Source organism: Hypanus sabinus, chromosome 28 (assembly GCF_030144855.1).
Source record: "Hypanus sabinus isolate sHypSab1 chromosome 28, sHypSab1.hap1, whole genome shotgun sequence".
Classification (NCBI taxonomy): Eukaryota; Metazoa; Chordata; class Chondrichthyes; order Myliobatiformes; family Dasyatidae; genus Hypanus; species Hypanus sabinus.
In genome coordinates, this window is record NC_082733.1 from 32,378,106 (window position 1) to 32,396,973 (window position 18,868).

The 18,868-nt window shown below is 42.6% G+C and overlaps 1 protein-coding gene across 3 annotated transcripts in view; it reads right to left on the minus strand.

Moving 5' to 3' along the window:
• Window positions 1–18,590, minus strand: part of polg (polymerase (DNA directed), gamma) — a 63,348-nt gene extending 44,758 nt beyond the window's left edge. Inside the window, exons 1-6 of one of the 3 annotated variants that reach the window (XM_059952889.1) lie at window positions 18,501–18,590; window positions 15,087–15,697; window positions 12,641–12,836; window positions 11,115–11,282; window positions 6,331–6,477; window positions 4,539–4,618 (exon numbers count right to left, since the gene is read on the minus strand). In XM_059952889.1, coding sequence (XP_059808872.1) covers window positions 4,539–4,618; window positions 6,331–6,477; window positions 11,115–11,282; window positions 12,641–12,836; window positions 15,087–15,676 — 1,181 coding nt within the window. In that variant the 5' untranslated portion in view covers window positions 15,677–15,697; window positions 18,501–18,590. Of the gene's footprint in view, window positions 1–4,538; window positions 4,619–6,330; window positions 6,478–11,114; window positions 11,283–12,640; window positions 12,837–15,086; window positions 15,698–18,274 lie in introns of all 3 variants that reach the window. The other 2 variants (XM_059952887.1, XM_059952888.1) reach the window with 2 other exon arrangements.
• Between the last annotated feature and the right edge of the window lie 278 nt (window positions 18,591–18,868).

Here is an 18,868-nt window from a genome sequence, read left to right on the forward strand (position 1 = left end):
TGTGTGTGTGTGTGTGTGTGTGTGTGTGTGTGTGTGTGTGTGTGTGTGTGTGTGTGTGTGTGTGTGTGTGTGTATGTGTGTGTGTGTGTGTGTGTGTGTGTGTGTGTGTGTGTGTGTGTGTGTGTGTGTGTGTGTGTACAAATAAAATATATTATAAAATAAAAATATATTATAAAATATATATAGTACAAATATATATATTTGGATATATTTATATTTGTATATATATATTCATTTGTACTACTTATCCTTTTTTTGCACATTGGTTGTCTGTCTTTGTTTATGTATAGTTTTACATAATTCAATTGTGTTTCTTTATTTTCCTCTAAACGCCTGCAAGAAAATGGATCTCAAGTAGCATATGGTGACATATACTTTGATAATAAATCTATTTTGATTTTGATTTGAGGGGAATCCTCCAAGAGGACCGCAACCTTGTCATGATTTGCAGGCTTGTGTGTCTCAAAGACCCAGAGAGCGATGTTGGCTGGAGTTAGGGCTCTATGCTTTGGCTCTTGGTAGAGTCACCCATGCCAAGCAGGTCAAAGGGTAGGGGCCAGACCAAGTGTGTGCAGGGGTTCAACTCAGGGTTAACTGGTAAAACAAAAACAGTTAGGAAAAGAACAATGAAGAATCCTTCTACACCCTGTGGCCAAGGACAGAGAGAGATGAAGGACCTTCATTGCTGCCCTAAGTGCCAGTGACATAATGGCAGTAAGAAAGCGGAAGAACGTAATGCTTTTCACTACCGCTCGGGCTGGTGATCTCCCCAGTTGATCAACATAACTGGGTAAAGCCAATTGAACAAGGGGGCAATAACCATCCCATCTGAACCACCAAACCATCAGGATGGCAAATGACAGAAGTTTAGAGAAGAGGAGACTGACGGGGAGCTTGCGAGAGGCACACAAAAATGTGGGGAGAATCACAGATGACAAGAAACATCTCCCGCATCAAAGCTTTCTAAAAGCAGGGGGCAGGCTTAAACTGAGGAGTAAGGTTAGAGAGGAACCAAGAGGAAAATCTTCTCACTTTGTAATTTGGAATGCATTGCCTGAGAAGGTGGTAAATATATATTTTTTATTTAGAAAAAAATAAAAATATACATATTAACAGGCCCTTCAGCCTAAGTGCCCATACTGCCCAATTACACTGATGTGGCCAGTTAACCCACTAACCCTTATGTCTTTGGAATGTGGGAGGAAGCCTGTGCGGTCACAGGGAGAATGTACAAACTCCTTACAGACAGCAATGGAAATTGAACCTAGGTCACTGGCACCGTAACAGCATTGCACTAACTGCTAAGCTTTGGTGAAGGCGGGTACTCTCACAACTACATTTTGAATTGCCAAGGCTGCAGACCCAGTGTTAGTAAATGATGGGTACTTGATGGGCCAGTGCGAATCAAGAGAGCATCTGTATCAGAAGGTACAATTAGGTTAACAGACTTCTCCTTGTGCATTCAGCCAACAGAGCCTGCAAACACACAATTACCCCTTCAAATGCTGGAGGAACTCAGCAGGGCAGGAAATGAATAAACAGTTGACATTTCGGGCCGCGACCTTACTTCAGGTCTGAAAAGCAAGGGGGGGGGACAGATGCCAGAATAAAAAGATGGGAAGAGGGGAAGGACACTAACTGGAAGGTGATAGGTGAAGCCAGGTGGGTGGGAAAGGCCAAGGCTCGAGAAGCAGGTATCTGATAGGAGAGAAGAGTGGACCATAAGAGAAAGGGAAGGAGGGGACGACCCGGGGGAAGTAATAAGCAGGTGAGAAGAGGTAAAAGGTCAGAGTAGGGAATAGAGGAAATGGGTGGGAATTCTATCCTTGCAGGATAGAGTGAAACAAGTCTCATTAATGCTCTTTCCTCACCTACCCTGCAAGCCCTTACCAAACAATATAAACTATAATGGGAAATTAAGGCCGTGTATTCAGAAATGATGGGAAGCTAGACAGCTTAAGATAAAAGAACCCTGAAGTGCAAGTGATCATAATATATTTGAATTCACCCTGAAATTTGAGAAGAAGCTAAAGTCAGATGCATCAGTATTAAAGTGGAATAAAGGAAATAATAAAGGCATGAGAGAGGAGCTGACCAGAATTGATTGGAAAAGAACACTGGCAGGGATGACGGCAGAGCAGCAATGGCTGGAATCTCTGGAAGCAATTTGGAAGGCATAGGATATATACATCACAAAGAGGAAGAAGTATTCTAAAGGAAAAATAACATAACCATGGCTAACAAGGGAAGTCAAAGAGAGGGTATATAATAGAGCAAGAAAATTGTGGGAAGTTAGAGGATTGCAAACTTAAAAACCAACAGAAGGCAACTAAAAAATCATTACGTAAGTAAAGATGGAATGCAAAAGTAAGCTAGCCAATAATATTAAAGAGGATACCAGAAGTTTCTTCAGATACATAAAATGTAAAAGAGAGGCAAGTGGACTAGTGGTAAATGATGCTGGAGAGGTGCTAATGCGGGACAACAAAATAGCGGATGAACTATTCACTGTGGAAGACATCAGCAGTATGGTGGAAGTTCCAGGTCTCGGGGGTCATGAAGTGTCTGAAGTTACCATCGCTAGGGTGAAGGTTCTTGGGAAACCGAAAAGTTTGAAGGCTGCTAAGTCACCTGGACCAGATTTTGCACACCCCAGGATTACGAAAGAGGTGGCTAGAGATTGCAGAGGCATTAATAATGACCCTTCAAGGATGACTCGATTCTGGAATGGTTCCTGAAGACTGGAAAATTGCAAATGTCACTCCATTCTTCAAGAAGAGATGGAGGCTGAAGAAAGGAAATTATAGATGAGTTAGTGTGACTGCAGTGATTGAGGAGATGTTGGAGTCGATTATTAAGGATGTAGCTTTGGGTTAGCTTGGAGGCACGTGATAAAATAGGCCATAGTCAGCAAGGTTTCCTCAAGGGAAAATCTTGCTTGACAAATCTGTTGGAATTCTTTGAAGTAGTAACAAGCAGGATAGATAAAGGAAAATCAGTTGATGTTGTGTATCTGGATTTTCAAAAGGCCTTTATAAAGGTGCCACACATGAAGCTGCTTAACAGACTACAAGCCCATGGTATTAGAGGAAAGATAAAGCAGTGGCTGACTGGCAGGAGGCAAAGACTGGGAATAAAGAGAGTCTTTTCTGGTTGGCTGCAGCTGCAGTGGCGTTCCACAGGGGTCTGTGTTGGGACCGATTATTTTTATGCTATATGTCAATGATTTGGATGGAATTGATGGCTTTGTTGCAAAGTTTACAGACGATATGAAGTTAGGTGGAGGGTAGGTAGTTTTGATGAAATAGAGAGGCTACAGAAGGGCTTAAAACAGATTGGGAGATTGGACAAAGAAATGGCAGACGGAATACAGTGTCGAGAGGTCATGCACCTTTGTAGAAGAAATGAAAGGGTTCACTATTTTCTTAATGGAGAGAAAATCTGAGGCGCAAAGAGATTTGGGAGTCCTTGTGTAGGATTCCCTAAAGGTTAATTTGCAGGTTGAGGCTGTGGTGAGGAAGGCAAATGTTACCATTTGTTTCAAGAGGACTAGAATATAAATGCAAGAATGTAATGTTGAGAATTTATAAAGCACTGGTGAGGCCTCACAGAATATTGTGAGCAGTTTGGAGCCCCTTATCTTAGAAAGGATGTGCCGAAAATGGACAGGGTTTAAAGGAGGTTCACAAAAATGATTCCAGGATTAAACAGCTTGTCATATGAAGACCATTTGATAGCCTGTATTCATGGGAATTCAGAAGAATGAGGGGTGATCTAATTGAAACCTATCGGATGGTGAAAGGCCTTGATAGAGTGGACGTGGAGGGGTGATCTATCTGAAACCTATCGGATGGTGAAAGGCCTTGATAGAGTGGCTGTGGAGAGGAGGTTTCCTATAATGTGAGTGTCTAAGACCAGGGGACACAGCCTCGGGATAGAAGGGCGTCTTTTTAGAACAGAAATGAGAACGAATTTCTTTAGCCACAAAGCTGTGAATCTGTGGAATTCGTTGCCACAGGCAGCTGTGGAGGCCACCGCTTTATGTATTTTAAGGCAGAGGTTGATAGACTTGTAATTGGTCAGGGCATGAAGGGATACAGGGAGATTGTGGCTGAAAGAAAAATTGGATCAGCCATGCTGAAATGGTGCAACAGACTTGATGGGCCAAATGGCCTAATTCTTCTCCTGTATCTTTTGTTCTTATGGGTATACCTTGCTTCCGGGGAAAACGGTATTGTTCTGTGAGTCAGCATAGTCATAGCTTCCTTCTGCATTGCAAGATGATATGGAAACAGATGTATTTTTCGGCAGTGAGTTACTCATCAGTGTTTGCGAGCCTGGACATCCCTTCCTTGCTCCTGAAGTTAAATATGCCTTCCTAATAAAACCCCATGAAAATCAACTAGGGATAGTTTAACAACTTTTGACTAGCATGGATCTCAGCAAAATGATACAGATATGTCTATAATTGACTTAATCCAGCTTTCAGTTAATAAGGGTAATAAAATGACATTGTTTATTTTGAAAAGCTGTCTCACCTGTCTAGAAATAGTGGAAGCTCCTCACAAAACACCTCGTATGTAGCCTTAACATCAAGTGCACAGTATTGCATCAACTCCTGCCATCAGTGAAATAAAGTACAAGTTAGACTACTGTTGCTGCAAAGTAAAAGATTGAAAGATTAAAAGATTACTACTTAACAAGTTTGACACCAAAAAATCTGATTTTAAATATTAGGGAATTTTCAATATTCGAAAATTCCTTACCCACTTAAAATAATAGCTGGACATTCAAAACAATTATTTTTGTGATATTATCCACTGTCTCTACTAACAATAACTTTGCACACAGTAAATATTAAAAAGTAGCTAAAATTGTGCTGCTTACTTCCTGGTCTGCTATTCGTAATTACACATGACAATCTCACTATCATTGGGATTTCGCATTCACCTGGAGCTGGTGCCTGAGGTCGGTATGTCAAAGACTGGCATATTTCTACAGATGTACAGTGGAGAGTATTCTGACTGGCTGCATCACTATATGCACGTCGCCAAAAAAATAACTGCAGAAGTTGTAGTCTCAGAAAGCTCCATCATGGACACTAGCGCCCCCTTGCCCCCCCCCCCCCACCATCAAGGACATCTTCAAAAAGTGATGCTTCAACAAGATGACATCCACCGTGAAGGACTCTCACCATCCAGGACATGCCTTCTTCTTATTAGTACCATCGGGGAGGTGGTACAGAAACCTGAGGGAGCACATTTAATGTTTAGGAATACCTTCTTCCCCTACAACATTAGATTTCTGAATGGTCCATGAATCACGAACACTACCTCACTGTTTTGCTCACTTTTTGCACTTTTTTAATATACATTTCTTATTGTAACTTATAGTAAGTTTTTAATGTATTGCACCGTACTGCTGCCAGAAGACAACAAATTTCACAACACACGCACAGTGGCTATTTCATTAGGTACACGTGCTTGCTAATGCAATTATCTAATTAACCAATCACGTGGCAGCAACTTAATACATAAAAGCGTGCAGCTATAGTCAAGACATTCAGTTGTTAATCAGACCAAACATCAGAATGGGGAAGAAAAGTGACTTTGATCATGGAATGATTGTTGGTGCTTGATGTGGTGGTTTAAGTATCTCAGAAACTGCTGATCACCTGGGATTTTCATACAGAACAGCCTCTAGAGTTTAGAGAGAATGGTGCGGAAAACAAAAATATCCAATGCGTTCTGTAGGCGAAACGCCTTATTAATCAGAGAGGTCAGAGGAAAATGGCCAGACTGGTTCAAGTTGACAGGAAGGTGACAGTAATTCAAATAACCACATGGCTCAACGGTGGTTTGCAGAAGAGCATCTCCGAACGCACAGCACATCAAACCGCCAAACTGATGGGCTACAACAGCAGACCACAACAGGTTCCACTCCTGTGGCGGGGTACTGATTGTGGATGATCAGCGATGATCACATTGAATGGTGGTGCTGGCTCAAAGGGCCGAATGGCTTACTCCTGCACCTATTGTCTATTTATTAAGTACACTCCTGTAGCTAATAAAGTGGCCACTGAGTGCATGTCAGTGATAGTAAATCTGATTTTGACTGCAACCAGTGTTGGAAATGGGAACAGAGATCACCAAATCAGAGCAGGCAGCTTTCTTTGAGGTCAGTGTTGAGCGCCAATGCTTTAAATTTTTAACCCTGTAAAACTTAACACATTATATATTCAATGGAAAACAACTTATCATTTGATCAGCTGCAACAGCGCAAGGTATGCCATTGCATGATAGGAAGAGAGCGTCCACACTGTTGTCCCACCTGGAAGTTCTCCCGAACGTCATTCATACTGCCTTTAATGAAAGTCTCACGAGCCTCCTTCTCCAGAGGCTTCCCCCCGACATAGAGTGCATGGACATCTGCCAGATTATTGATGCTGCTGATGTCCACCCAGTTCCAAGCTCCAACCTGCAACAAGGACAGTGCAAACATTAGCCTCCATCAAACCAGGCTAGACGAGATCCACTATTCATAAATGAATCTTTCAAGCACAGTGAGAACAAGGGCTAGAAACTGACTTACTCAATGAACTGTAACGCCAGTTATATTCTAAGGCAATACATAGGCAGATACAAAATTCAAAGGGCTTTTACCTCATCAAAGCCGTTTAGCAAGAGACTCCCATTAACCCGTTAATGGCAACAAAAAAGAAGCAACTGTTAGACTGTTTTTTGGAGTTAGCAAATAACTTCAGCCACCAGTCTTCAGATTTGAATATGAACTGTGGATTAAATCTAAGGCTACGTCCACACTACACCGGATAAATCCATAACCATAGCTTTTTCTCTTCGTTTTTACCCTCTGTCCACACTAAAACAGCGTTTCCGTCCCCCGAAACCGGAGCTTTTCAGAAACGCTGTCCAGGGTGTGTAATTTTGAAAACGCCGCCTGGGCGGATCAGTGTGGACGGGGTAACCGGAGAAATCTGAAAAAGCTGTCAGACGGCAGTGCGCCATATCATTGTTTTCCTGAATGCAACTCCCCACACAATCTAACAATTTCAGAACAGACGGCAACCAGACTGAAGCCAGAAGAGTTAGAAATGCACTCACCAAATACTTTGACCCATAACTTACTGAATAAATAAGTATACTCACTGTGCCCTGTTTTCTGTCCTTGTTTGTATGAAGGTGGTTTACCTATTTATGCAAATACTTCTGTTACGCCTGCGCCCCCAACTCTGAGGGGCCGAAGGGTCCAAAGTAGCCCCCTCCTTTTTGAGAATCGCAAGATCGCTATTAATTCAGGTCAGGAGACCCAGGAAATGAGAGAGTGACGTTTGGAATGTCCTGGCCCCTCTGCGATACAAAGCCACGGGAAACAGCCATTGTCCCTTGGAGAAGGAATTGTGTATTGAGCACTATGCTATTTATTTGAAGCCCTCAGGGAATGACCAAAAGTGGGCTGGTTGAGGGGTGGCATCCTTCCAACCTGATTGACATCTGAGACCCTGTGAGTCAGGATTAAAGAGGGTCTGGGGAACAGCCCCTTTAGACGCACCAGAAGAAACGCTAGAAATCCCATAATAGCGACAGCCGGTGGAAAGCCCCCGTGCGTCCTTTTCCATTTGCCTCGGAATTGGTGGGCCTTATCATGGAAGAACGGCTTTAGCTAAAACAAAGGAGAAATCAGCCCCAACGACTCTCGAAGGATTGACATCATAAAAGGAATGGGCAAGTTTTAAACTCTCTCTCTTGACTCCAACTAAAGGCTGCAGCCTGGATGAACTTGAGTGACTTTTATATTTCCATCGGACAATACATTATCCCCTAGACAACGACAGAGCTATTTCTTAGTGATTATTATTATACCCGCGCTTTTAGACTTAGTAGTGACGACGTAAATTATCTGTATGTTTGTATTGATATTATTTTTGTGTATTTTTATCAATAAATACTGTTAAAAATAGAACCATCAACTTCAACGGACCTCTCTATCTTTGCTGGTAAGTGACCCAGTTACAGGGTATGTAACACTTCTCTGACAATAGATGTGTAACAGCCTAATGTAACATTGTATGGAAGTACAAGATAACACTGATGCAAACATGTTTTACACATTTAACAAGGTGCTTTATTAATGCAACAGAGTTAGTCAGTTTTTCAATGTTTGTCGTCAGCCGGTTCATACTGTCCGTGAACTCCCTGTTGGTCACCCCCATACGCTCCAGTATTTGTTTTTTTTTTACTTTTAAGTCCTCCTGCGCGAGAGCCAACAGCTGCCCGTCGTTTAAGTTTTTCTAGTCTGTAACTGAACAAACGCACATTTTCACAGTGAGATTCGACACCAAACGTGGCGCTTGTTTTCGGTAGATGTGTCCTGCACATGCACAGTAGGAGGAGATTCGCCGAAATATCCATTTCAATGTGGACAGAGATATTTTTAAAAACGCCTTGTGTGGATGTAGCCTAAGATGCAGCTCTAAACAATGGGTTCCTAGGAACCATGAATCACAGTTACTGGGAAGACCAGACAATGCTGATTATAAAGCATTTAGGTGTCTATGATGTGGATGCAAAGCAGGAGGTGTGAAGTTTGTGTGTAGCTCAAGAGAAAGCATTGTGAATGAATTGTAAATATGGAATTGTCCTTTAATCTTTGGCACATAAAATATCGTGCAGCGTTGGGTTAAGCAGGACTTTTTCCCTCTGAAAGGTGTCTCAATATGAAGCCTGCTGGGTCTCATTTTATCAAAGAAAAAAACTACTTCAGATCTACCAGGACTTCTCTCTGGTGACTTTGTTCAAGTGACAACACCAACCACTCAGTTCTGGACCAACTACCCCTTTGAAGCCATGATGCCCAAGCAGAAACTAAAATATCATGACTGTGTGAATTGAATAGAGATGATTTCATTTAGTAGCATGCAAGGAAAGACAGAGGAAAATTAACAAGATAGAGGTACATAATTTATGACTCTGTAATAACTTAATGATTTATCCTGTACAGTTCCAAACGGGTGGGGGTGTGGATTAATACAAGTTTCCCCAACTATTTAAGGAATTGTTACACTTGCCTCACAGGCACTTACATAGACTGAGTGGTTAGTTAGATAGTTACTGCCTGTATGTCATTTGGCATTTAAGACAGCAATGAAGGTCCTCCATCTCTGTCTGCCCTTGTCCATCTTCTCTATTGTGCCCCAGGTGTGGTTCAGGGTCCACATTTCTGCCTCGATGTTATGATGCCAAGCTATCTCTAGTCTTCCACATTTCCTCCATCCTTCAGGGTCCAATGAAGAGCTGTCTTGATGTTGGAGTTGGCCCAATCCATCCTCAATGCTTCCTCATGATGATTAAGCCTATGTCCTCTTGATGACACTGAAGGAGTAGGGTATGGTTGGAGATCTTTCTTGGTCAGAAAAAATGGAGGATCTTCCACAGGCTCAAGGTATGGAATGATGACAGCTTGGCAAGGTCATTTTCCGTCACGTACTAACGTTCTGACCTGTACAAGAGTGTGGACAGAACACAGATCTGGTACAGCTTCATCATGGTGTGGACGCTGAATGTAACATCAAATGAGCTGATTGAGTCCAGTTGTCTGCAGGAGCGACAATGGAGCTGTTAAGAACCCCAGCCAGAAGCCGGAGATTCAGAGAGAAAGACAGTATCTGTGTGGCTCTTGGCACAATTCTCAGAGGATCTTCCCTTCAGCAATCTGCAATGCACACAATTCCCCCCTCTGTACAATGCAATGATAATGAATATATACAGTCAGCCCTCCTTATCCACGGGGGATTGGTTCTGAGACCCCCCCCCCCCCACCCCGCAGATACAAAAAAACGCGGATGCTCAAGTCCCTTATTTAACCTGTCCAGTGCAGTGGTCTTCCGGACCCAGCTGAACCGCGGAATTAATTTAATGTCACATGTGGTGGACATTAGGACCCGGCCACACAGCTCTGGATCCGCAGTGTTTCTGTTCACGAAAATAATCATGATCAAGATTGAAAATAAGGTGGAAGCAATAAAGCGATCGGAAAGAGGTGAAATGCCATCGGTCATTGGAAAAGCGTTAGGCTACAGTCGGTCAACGATCGGAACAGTTTTAATGGAGCATGTGAAAGGCCCCGCCCCGATGGAAACTATAATTATTACTAAGCAATGCAGTGGTTTAATTATTGAAATACGTATGTTTCTTAAGTGTTTTATAAGCATAAAAAGGTAAAATATGTACTATATATTAAGAAAAACGTTTGACTAAACTGACGCTAAATAATACAGAGTGTACCTGTTCCAACTTCAAATCTGACTTAAAGACAGACTCAGGAATGGAACTCATTCATAACCCGGGGACTGTCTGCACTTTTAAGTCATTTCTAGATTACTTATAATACCTAAGACAATGTAAATGCTATGTAAATAGTTGTTATACTGTATTGTTTAGGGAATAATGACAGGAAAAAATAGTCTGCACATGCTCAAACAGCGAGTGCTGGAGAGAGAACTTCCGGGTTTTCCCGATCCGTGGTTGGTTGAATCCACGCATGCGGGATCCGCGGATAAGGAGGGCCGACTGTAACCACAGACTTATATAACCAGCTGCAAAAAGAGAGAGTGAAGAGCCAAAAAAACAGACCCACTAACCACAGCCACCACTTACACTGCACCAGAACATGGGATCCCAGATTGCCTTCTACATCATCCTGAGAACCAACCAATTGTCAACCCCTCGGGAAAATATCATACTCAACACAAGTGATCAGACTATTAGAACCACACGCATCTTCAAAACATTCCATTTGGAGTGGAGACTTACTTTCACAGCCACATATTAAAATAATTCAGTAGAAAAGATCAGGTGACTCTATTGTATTTTTGATCTGTCACACAGGAGGTACCAAGGGTGAAAAGACCCTCACGTATGGAGAGATGTTATGGGTAGCCACACTTATGTCCTAAGTCTGATCAGATGGCTGATTTTACTGGAACACTAGGACTTCCCTTTGCCATTCATTGTATCCATTGCTTCAGATTTTGAATATTTTCACGGCTTCATTTCCCTACAAAGTCAATCAAGGCGAGACTGTTTCCCAGCGCTTACCCCTGGATTTCTGGACCTGTTGCTGGTTCGTTTGATGTGCTGCTTTACTTCTTCTAGGCCACTCCTTTTTCCCTTCTTACTGGCCATCCACAGGCTGCGCTGGAAGCCCGTCAGGCCTGAAATAGCCATGTGCAAGCTCATCGTATCCAGAAAGCGCAGCTTTGTCCCCTGTAGGTACAAGTTAAACGGAGACAGTTGAGTGAACTACTCAACCAGTGGAGTTTTAGTCTGGAGTGTCTGGATGAAAGAAAAAAGATATAAATTTTATCCACATTGCAGCTGTAGGTAAAACCCCTTGAAATGATTCACATGCATGATATCAAGCAAATTTCAACACTAATCCATGTTTGGCCAAAGCAGATGGCAAAAACTTAATTTCTTCCCCCCCCCCTCCCATTCTCTCTTTTTCCATTCCCTATTCTGGTTCCATTCTTACCTCTTCTCTTCTCCTCATTTGTCCATCACCTCCCTCTGGTGCTCCTCCTCCTTCCCCTCGTCCCATGGTCCATTCTCCTCTATTAGAATCCTCCTTCAGTCCTTTACATTTCCGCCTTTCACCTCTCAGCTTCTCACTTGAACCCCCTTCTCCTTCAGTTGGCTTCACCTATCACCTTCTAGGTTGTACTCCTTCCGCTCCCCCATCTTCTTATTCTGGCTTCTTCTCCCTTCCTTTCCTGTGCTAATGAAGGATCTCAGTCCACGACGTCAACTCTTTATTCCCTACCATAGTTGCTGCCTGACCTGCTGAGTTCCTCCAGCATTTTGTGTGTGCGTTACTGCGGATTTTCCACTCTGCCACGGAGGGTTCCAAGCCCAGCTGTGAGGAGGAGGACGGTTAGACATAGGTCTAGCAAGCTCTATCCCTTAAAAACCCAGAGCTACAGAAACACCAATAGAAGCTCCAGAGACCTCATCCCTGGGAGGGAAAGGATCTTTGATGGGCTACATCTGGGAGAAACCTGAAAAACCTGAAAGGCTGCTGTCAGCGGCCTAAACCGCAGCTTAAGAGTTAGACTTCAGTACTCAGGATTTCCAGCATGTACAGCATCTCTGGTGTTAAAAGGTAAAGATCTTTCCTTTATGTCAGACTTTTGTTCAACTCTTCACATTATAAATTTATGTTTATATATTTATAATAAACAATAAAAAAACAATCTGATGCTTATATGTATTCCAGTTCTAATTGCTGCATGGAAAGATGTAAAGAGGCTCCAGAAAAGATTTAAAAGATTGCTTCCTGAGATGAGGAATTCTGTGGTAAAATCAAGCTTCTCTGACTGGACAGCAGAAAATCACATGTTCCAAATAGCTGTGTTTCTTGTATATTAATATAATTATTACATTCTATTTCCTGTACGGCAAAATATTCATTATCATTAACTTGGTATTTCCCTGTAAACTATTTTTCTTCAAATACTGATCCAATCCCATTTCCTAAAACTCTGACTGACTTGGCTTCAGCCTTCACAGGCAATACTTTTGCACAGGATATTTTACAGGTGGAATCACCTAACTGGCCAACTTACCTTCATCAGGTATTGTTCCTTCACTCTTGCTCTGTCATAGCTGACGTTGTGGCCAATCACCAGTCTCTCTAGCCATTCACCTCTTAAAGGACGGGTGAAGTTTGCAGAAGTCTCCAGGGGAATTAGATCTGCCAGGACCAGATGATTCGACCAAGTGTAACGCTTCTCGATGAGACGTTTACTGCACCAGGAATACCTGAGGAACAGGTAAAGCTTGTAAAGAATCCAATTTCAAGGCAGCACAGACATATACAGCACATACAGTAGAGCCAAAGATTTTACTCTCCCCTCCTTCTCAGATATTGATTCAAATCCAACACTTCCACCACATTTACACTCAGTGGCCACTTAATTAGGTATAGGAATGGAACCAGTGTGGTCCCCTGCTACTGTGGCCCATCCAGTTCAAGGTTCAACGTGTTGTGCATTCAGAGACACTCTTCTGCACAGCACTACTGAATGAACATGGTTGTTTTTCCTGTCAGCTTGAACCAGTCTGACCATTCTCGTCCATCCTCTCTCATTAACAAGGTGCTTTCACCCACAGAATTGCCACTTGATGGATGTTTTGTTTTTCGCACCATTCTCTATAAATTCTAGAAACTGTCATGCATGAAAATCCCAGGAGATCAGCAGTTTCTGAGATACTCAAACCACTCCATCTGGCACCAACAACCATACTATGGTAAAAGTCACTTAGATCACATTTCTTCCCCATTCTGATGTTTGATGTAAACAGCAACTGAGCCTCTTGACCATGTCTGCATGTTTTTATGCACTGAGTTACTACCACATGATTGGCTGATTGGATATTGTCATTAACGAGCAGGTGTACCTAATAAAGTGGGCACTGAGTGTATATACTTCAATCACAGGGCCGAGCAATCAATGTTGGCAGAGTATCTGGTTGTCATCTCACTACAATATGATTAGCTTCTGGTAAATGTCAATGCCTAGAAAGAACACAGCCTGCTCTCCACTTGGCTGGTAAGGGGACCAAACACATAAATGGCGCGATACTGTATTTTATTCCAGGGAACCTCAGTTCTAAACAAACCCAAGTGATAAAATGGAAGCCTAATTTTTGTAAGGGGCCAATGTGAAACTTTTTTTTAAAAAATCTACTAGAGGAACTCAACTAGATAGGGATCACCTATTGAGAGAAATGGTTGACATTTTGGGTTAAGAGTGTACATCTTGACTCCATCCACCGTCAATATGAAGGGCATCTTCATTTGAATGACCCCTAACATCAAATACCCATTTCCCCTTGCATATACTGCTTGACCCACTGAGTTTCTCCAGCAGATTGTTTAGCTCGAGATTCCAGAATCTGCACCCTCTTTTTTCCCCAATATGGAACTACTTGGTTTATTCCAAAAAGACTGTGCAAAAGTCTTTGGCACATATACATAGGTCGGGTGTCTAAGACTTTTGCACAGTACTGCGGTAATTTTATGTATTGCACTGTACTGCTGCTGGGAAAAAAAGAAACAAACTTCATGACATAAGTGAGTATTGATAAACCTGACTCTGATATGGGTCTCTATTGTGGACTGAGAGTGGCAAGGAGGCAGGGAGAGGGGAATCATGGTTGTGGAAAGGTGAAGGGAATGGGAAGCACCAGACAGACACTCTGTAAAGATCAATAAACCAATTGTTTGGAATCAAGTGGCCTTGCCTGGTGTCTCAGTGCTGAGTGTGTCTGTACCCACGCCATGCCCTGCCCTTGACAATCCCTCTCTGCCACCTGTCCCACACTCCTCCTGAGGTGCTCCTTCCTCACCATTCCCAACATCCTTTGCTCCTACTAGAGTGACAACCTCGCTCTCCATTCCACATTGACGAATATAGTACCGTACAAAAATCTTAGGATATACATATGACTTTTGCACGGTACTGTAGTTCCTCCTAAGAACAGATACAACAGGTCGAAGTTTCTTCAATTAACACCATGATGTTAATAAACTGAAGCTTTTGCAAGGATTGGGATTAGCAAACTTGACTCTGTATAAAACTAATAATGTGTTTAAGGATTGCTTGTTAATATAGCTGGACAAAGCAGAAAGCTGTACATTTCCTTACTAAGCAACACATGGTTAATCACTTCATTACATTTACGAGATCTCTAGGACCAGAGGGGACAGCCTCAGAATAGAAGAATGTCCTTCTAGAAATAGAGGAGGAGGAATTTCTTTAGTCAGAGGATGGTGAATCTGTGGAATTCATTGCCATAGATGGCAGTGGAGGCAAATAATTTGGCTACATTTAAAGCAGAGGTTGGTAGGTTCTCGATTAGTATGGGCATCAAAGCTTACAGTGAGAAGGCAGAAGAGTGGGGTTGGGAGGGATAATAAATCAGCCACAGTGGAATGTCAGAGCAAACTCGATGGGCCTAGTGTCCTAATTCTGCTCCCATGTCATGGTCTTATAACTAAATTCTTACCAAGCATTTGGTGACACAGCAACAGCTAATGTTGGGCACGGGCCCTCAGTTGAGCACACCTCCACGTCAAACACCAGCGCCCGATCATCAGGGAAATCCACTGACATTGTTTTACCCTCCACGCTGTACTTTGTCCAGCCAACTGCCCAGGTCCACTCTGTGGGCATTTCAGGGAGGTCACACCGCAGCAGATCATTGGCTGCTTCCAGATAAGGGAGGCTTTGCTTCTGAGCAAGGGTACGGAAATGTTCGTCGATATTGCTGCCGTACATCCTGGGCAGCTGCAGTTCTACATCAGGAAGTATGGAGGTTTCCTTGTCCCAGAGGTTGTGACACTTTAGATGTTCAGTACTCTTTTGGACTGCCTCCTCCGAGTACTCAACTTGAACGTCTCCAAAGATCTGTCTGTGGAGACCACCGGACAGCATCTGGATATTCAGCGGATTCAAGCGCATCTGAGACTTCCCATGACTGTCGCTCTCCTTCGGCTTTGAGATTGAAGTGGAAGTTTTGGCCCATCTGGATACGCCAACCCTCCATTTTGGGAGTAATGAAAGAAGCGGTTTCCTCTTCAATAACAGATGATTCATCCTAGTCCTTGCTCATGATTCCTACAATATAAGAAGGGTGGGACAAGAAACAAGACTTCACAACTTTCCATTCCAAAATAAAACACAGAATTAAATGATAAAAAAAAAATCTGTACAAGCAGTTTGGAATCATACAAAACTACCGTAATGGCCCACTTTGTCCACGCCCATCTAGGACAGATTCAAAATTCAAAGTACATTTATTATCAAAGTATGTATGCAGTATACAACCCTCAGATAGCCATGAAACAAAAAAAGAAAACCACAGAATCCGTTCAAAGAAAAACTTCAAACCCCCCCAGCGCAAAAAAATTGTGCAAATAGCAAAAAAAAGTGAAAAACACACTCATGTAAAACATCAAACCACAAATCATCGAAACAGTCCAGACACATTCACTTCAGCCCAGTTCAAACTAGCGCTGTTGTTCACTAACTGCAGTTAATCCCATTTAGCCGCATTATGCCCATATCCCTGTATGTTTTTCCTATTGAACTACCAGTCCAAATGCCTTTTACGTGTTGTAATTCTATCTGCCAGCACCACCTCATTGTAGATATTCACCATCCTGTGTGTGGTTTACTTAAAAGACCATAATCTAGTCGCCAGCCATCATATAAATTGTGTGGGAGGAGTAATTTAGAAATTTGCCAAGTGGCTATTGATGATAAGATTAGAACACTGTTCAATTCCCCCAAAGACAGAAGCAAGGATCAATCAAACTGGTTGCCCACAAACAACTACTAAACAGTCCCTCTATATGCCTTCATATTAATCAGCAAGTCTAGATCAAAATCTAGACCAACACTCACAGAACTCAGCATTTCAGGCAGCATCTACAGAAAAAAGTAAACAGCTGACATTTCAGGCTGAGACCCTTCTTTAGGACTGAGAGGGATGGGGGAAGATGCACGAATAAGAGGAAAGAGACTGGCTGGAAGATGACAGGTAAAGTCAGGTGGGTGGGAAAGGTCAAGGGCTGGAGAGGAAAGAATCTGATAGGAGAGGAGAGTGGAAAATAGGAGAAAGGGAAGGTGGGGGGGGACATAAGGGGAAGTAATAGGCAGGTGAGGTGAAGGTTCAGAGTGGGGAATAGAGGAAGGAGAAATCGATATTCATGCACCTACCAGCTAGCCTTTTTTGATTCTAGCATCTTGTTTGGCATGGATTCGTTGTGCCAAAAGCCTGCTTCTGTGCTGTACAACCCAAAAACAAACATGTGAACCCAAGAATGCCAGGTTCACAATTCATCAGGGTGTACATTGGAATGAAAATTTCAAAGAGGCTGCAAACAAACATTAATATCAAAGCTTTTTTTTACAAGAATGATCAATCTCACATATTCCTTGATGTAATTTCACATTCAGTCCTAAATAGATTCAGGATTGAGTCATTCTTATTTACCCAAATCAAAAATCACTATAGGAAGGATGTGGAAGCATTGGAAAGGGTACAGAGGAGATTTACCAGGATGTTGCCTGGTTTAGAAAGTATGCTTTATGATCAGAGATTAAGGGAGCTACGACTTTACTCTCCGGACAGAAGGAGGATGAGAGGAGACATGATCGAGGTATATAAGATATTAAGAGGAACAGGTAGAGTGGACAGCCAGCGCCTCTTCCCAGAGCACCACTGCATAATACAAGAGGACATGGCTTTAAGGTAAGGGGAGGGAAATTCAAGGGGGATATTAGAGGAAGGTTTTTCACTCAGAGAGTGGTTGGTGTGTGGAATGCACTGCCTGAGTCAGTGGTGGAGGCAGATGCACTGTAAAATTTAAGAGACTACTACTAGGCATGTATATGGAGGAATTTAGGTGAAGGGTTATATGGGAGGCAGGGTTTAAGGGTCGGCACAACATTGTGGGCCGAAATTGTCATATTGTCATATTTGCGTTTTTTTGCATATTTGCATATTTCCACTATTGTCATATTGGTGGTGTTCTAACTTGTTCTGTATTTCATTTCAATACATAATTTGTTCCTCAATTTGTCTTTTTTTTAAACCTAGTTTTAGTTAACTGGGGCTGCCGCTAATTGAGCCGAAACGCACAGGTCCCAATTAAACGGAATCCACTATACAAACAAACTCACGCCAATCATATTCTCATCTTTCTAAGTCCCTGATTTCTTACTACTAAACCCTTCAGGTCCGTCCCCATTTCTGTTTAGCATAGTTTCACCCGTCACCGACAAGCTCCCCTGGCCCGTTTCTACCCTCCCACTCGCTCTTTATACTGGCCATCCCTCTGCCTCCACAGACGCTATTCAACCCCGAGTTTATAGCTGAAAGTAAATTTCTGACCAAAGCGCATATATGTTACCATACGCCATTCTTTTTCTTACGGGCATTCACAGTAGATACTAAGAGACACAACAGAATCAAGGAAAACCCGCACACAGCAAAGACAAGCGACCAATGTGCAAAACAACAAACTGAAACTATAAAGAAACTACAAATAAAACAAACAATACATATCGAGAACATGTGTTTCTCCAGCTTCCAGCATCTAGTGTGCTGTTCGGACCAAATGGAGCCCCAAAGTGCAAATACAACGTCGCTACATCCATCGCCTTTAAAATCCAACTAACACACTTTACCTGCTTCCCACTCCGAGGGTATGATGTCTGATACCACCGCTTCAGCCAACCCTTGAGTCGGGGTCTGCTGTTAGATTAAAATTCATTATGTTAATGGATGTTTCTGATAAATCAGTTAGCAATGCTTCACCTTATAAGTTCTGAAATCTCGGTATGAAGTTTTGCTTTGGACACATCACTTGTGATATAATTCACTCAGCGCAAGGAAACTTTCCTGAGCTCTTACAATCAGTCTCGTGCACGGACCCCGCCATACGCCACCTTTTAACAGAAATATAACCGGCAGAGACACATGCAGGTTTGAAGCACATTCATTCCTCTCTGATGCGGAGGAGGTAAGGAGCTGCTTGGTACTGTTTAATCGCCCCAAACCTCCACCAACACCGCCATCTACACAGAACTCAAGTATTCACAAGTCGGAAACAAAGTATAGAAATATGAAGGTGAGCTCAGCTTCTGCACAAGAGCAAAAATAAAAGAAGAGAAAATTAATAAATCGGACAACAGACACAAAATGCTGAAGGAAAATATCCAGTCCTGCTGAAGGGTCTTGGCCAAGCAGCGACTGTACTCTTTTCCCGGAGGCTGCTTTTC